Source organism: Amyelois transitella, chromosome 4 (genome assembly GCF_032362555.1).
Source record: "Amyelois transitella isolate CPQ chromosome 4, ilAmyTran1.1, whole genome shotgun sequence".
In the NCBI taxonomy this organism is placed as follows: Eukaryota; Metazoa; Arthropoda; class Insecta; order Lepidoptera; family Pyralidae; genus Amyelois; species Amyelois transitella.
The window spans coordinates 12,511,158-12,512,576 of record NC_083507.1 but is presented as its reverse complement, the minus strand read 5'-3'; the positions used below and the strand labels follow the sequence as shown (position 1 = coordinate 12,512,576).

Below are 1,419 nucleotides of genomic sequence, written 5' to 3'. Positions count from 1 at the left end.
ATTATTCTTTCCTTTTAACCAAATTCTTAACATTATTTTAATATGCTTTGAATTTGTAGGGATTTTCATAATAATTTTAATAGTTTTAATTGTAAATACATCAAATAATAAATAAAATTATATTTTAGTAATAAACGGACAACCTATATCACTACTCATACGCGGAACCCTTTCGTCCTGCCATAAATTCGGCGGACAAGTAAAATAAAAAAATGACAGTTTGGCAAGTGTCAATATTATTGTATTTCTAGGCCCGTTTGTTGCTATACGTTTAAATATTAATTCAAATCTTTTATTTCATCCTATATCCATTTCCCTATTCTCTTACTCTGACTGCGCTTCACCTTCTATCAAGTAAGCTTTGAATCTATCGCTACATTGGTGACCCCGCTTTAACACGATGTCGCAATCAAAGAGTGAGAACAAAGGAACCGAAGAGCCGCTTTCCTTGGATCGCGTAGGCGTAAGAGTACCTCCTTTTTATCCGTCGAAACCCAAGCTTTGGTTTGCTTCGCTGGAAAGCCAATTTGTTCTAGCTGGAGTTACATCAGAGGCGACGAAATACCACTATGCAGTATCGCATCTAGAACCTCAGTACGTGGAGATCGTCGAAGATATTATCGAGGCGCCCGCTACGGCAGATAAGTATGAGACGCTTAAATCGGAGCTCGTAAAGAGGTTGTCAGCGTCCCGCGAAAAGCAGGTCCAGCAACTACTTCATCATGAAGAATTGGGAGATCGCAAACCATCGCAGTTCCTGCGGCGGTTAAGGGGATTAGCTGGTTCTGAGGTGCCAGACGATTTACTCAGAACTCTCTGGGCCAGCCGTTTACCCAACAGCGTACAACCCATCATTGCGTCGCAGGCTAGGATGAAACTCGATGAGGTCGCCGAGCTAGCTGATCAAGTGCTGGATGCAGTATCACCGAATTTGCAAGCAGCAGGAATTTCCACAAAACACGATAGTGGGTCGAGTGAGATTGCTGCGTTAACACGACAAGTCGAAGCGCTAGCTGACAAGGTCGACCGTATGTCGCGGTCAAAGTCAAGAACCAGGCAGTCTTCAAGTCGTCGTGGTCGCTCTACGTCAACAAGATCGCACTCGAATTACAGGAAGTTCCCGACATGCTGGTATCACTACAAGTTCGGTGATAAAGCAAAAAGATGTGTCAAGCCGTGTGACTATACGGGAAATGCGTAAGGCAGTCGATAATGGCGACCGACGACTGCCCAAGTACCGGTCGCTTGTTTGTTACGGACAAACGGACGAAATTACAATTGTTAGTAGATACAGGTAGTGATTTGTGTGTATTTCCTCGCAAATTTTTAAAAGATTATCGTGCGAAAACAAATTTTGAATTGTGTGCCGCTAACGGGTCAATCATAAATACGTACGGTTTCTATCATTGCGTACTAAAC

General features: G+C 42.8%; 1 protein-coding gene across 1 annotated transcript; it reads left to right on the top strand.

Moving 5' to 3' along the window:
• Nucleotides 1–400: 400 nt before the first annotated feature.
• On the top strand, nucleotides 401–1,201 carry LOC132903945 (uncharacterized). Its single transcript, XM_060953588.1, has one exon. It carries the CDS (start codon nucleotides 401–403, stop codon nucleotides 1,199–1,201), a length of 801 nt encoding a protein of 266 aa, XP_060809571.1.
• The last annotated feature ends 218 nt before the right edge of the window (nucleotides 1,202–1,419 follow it).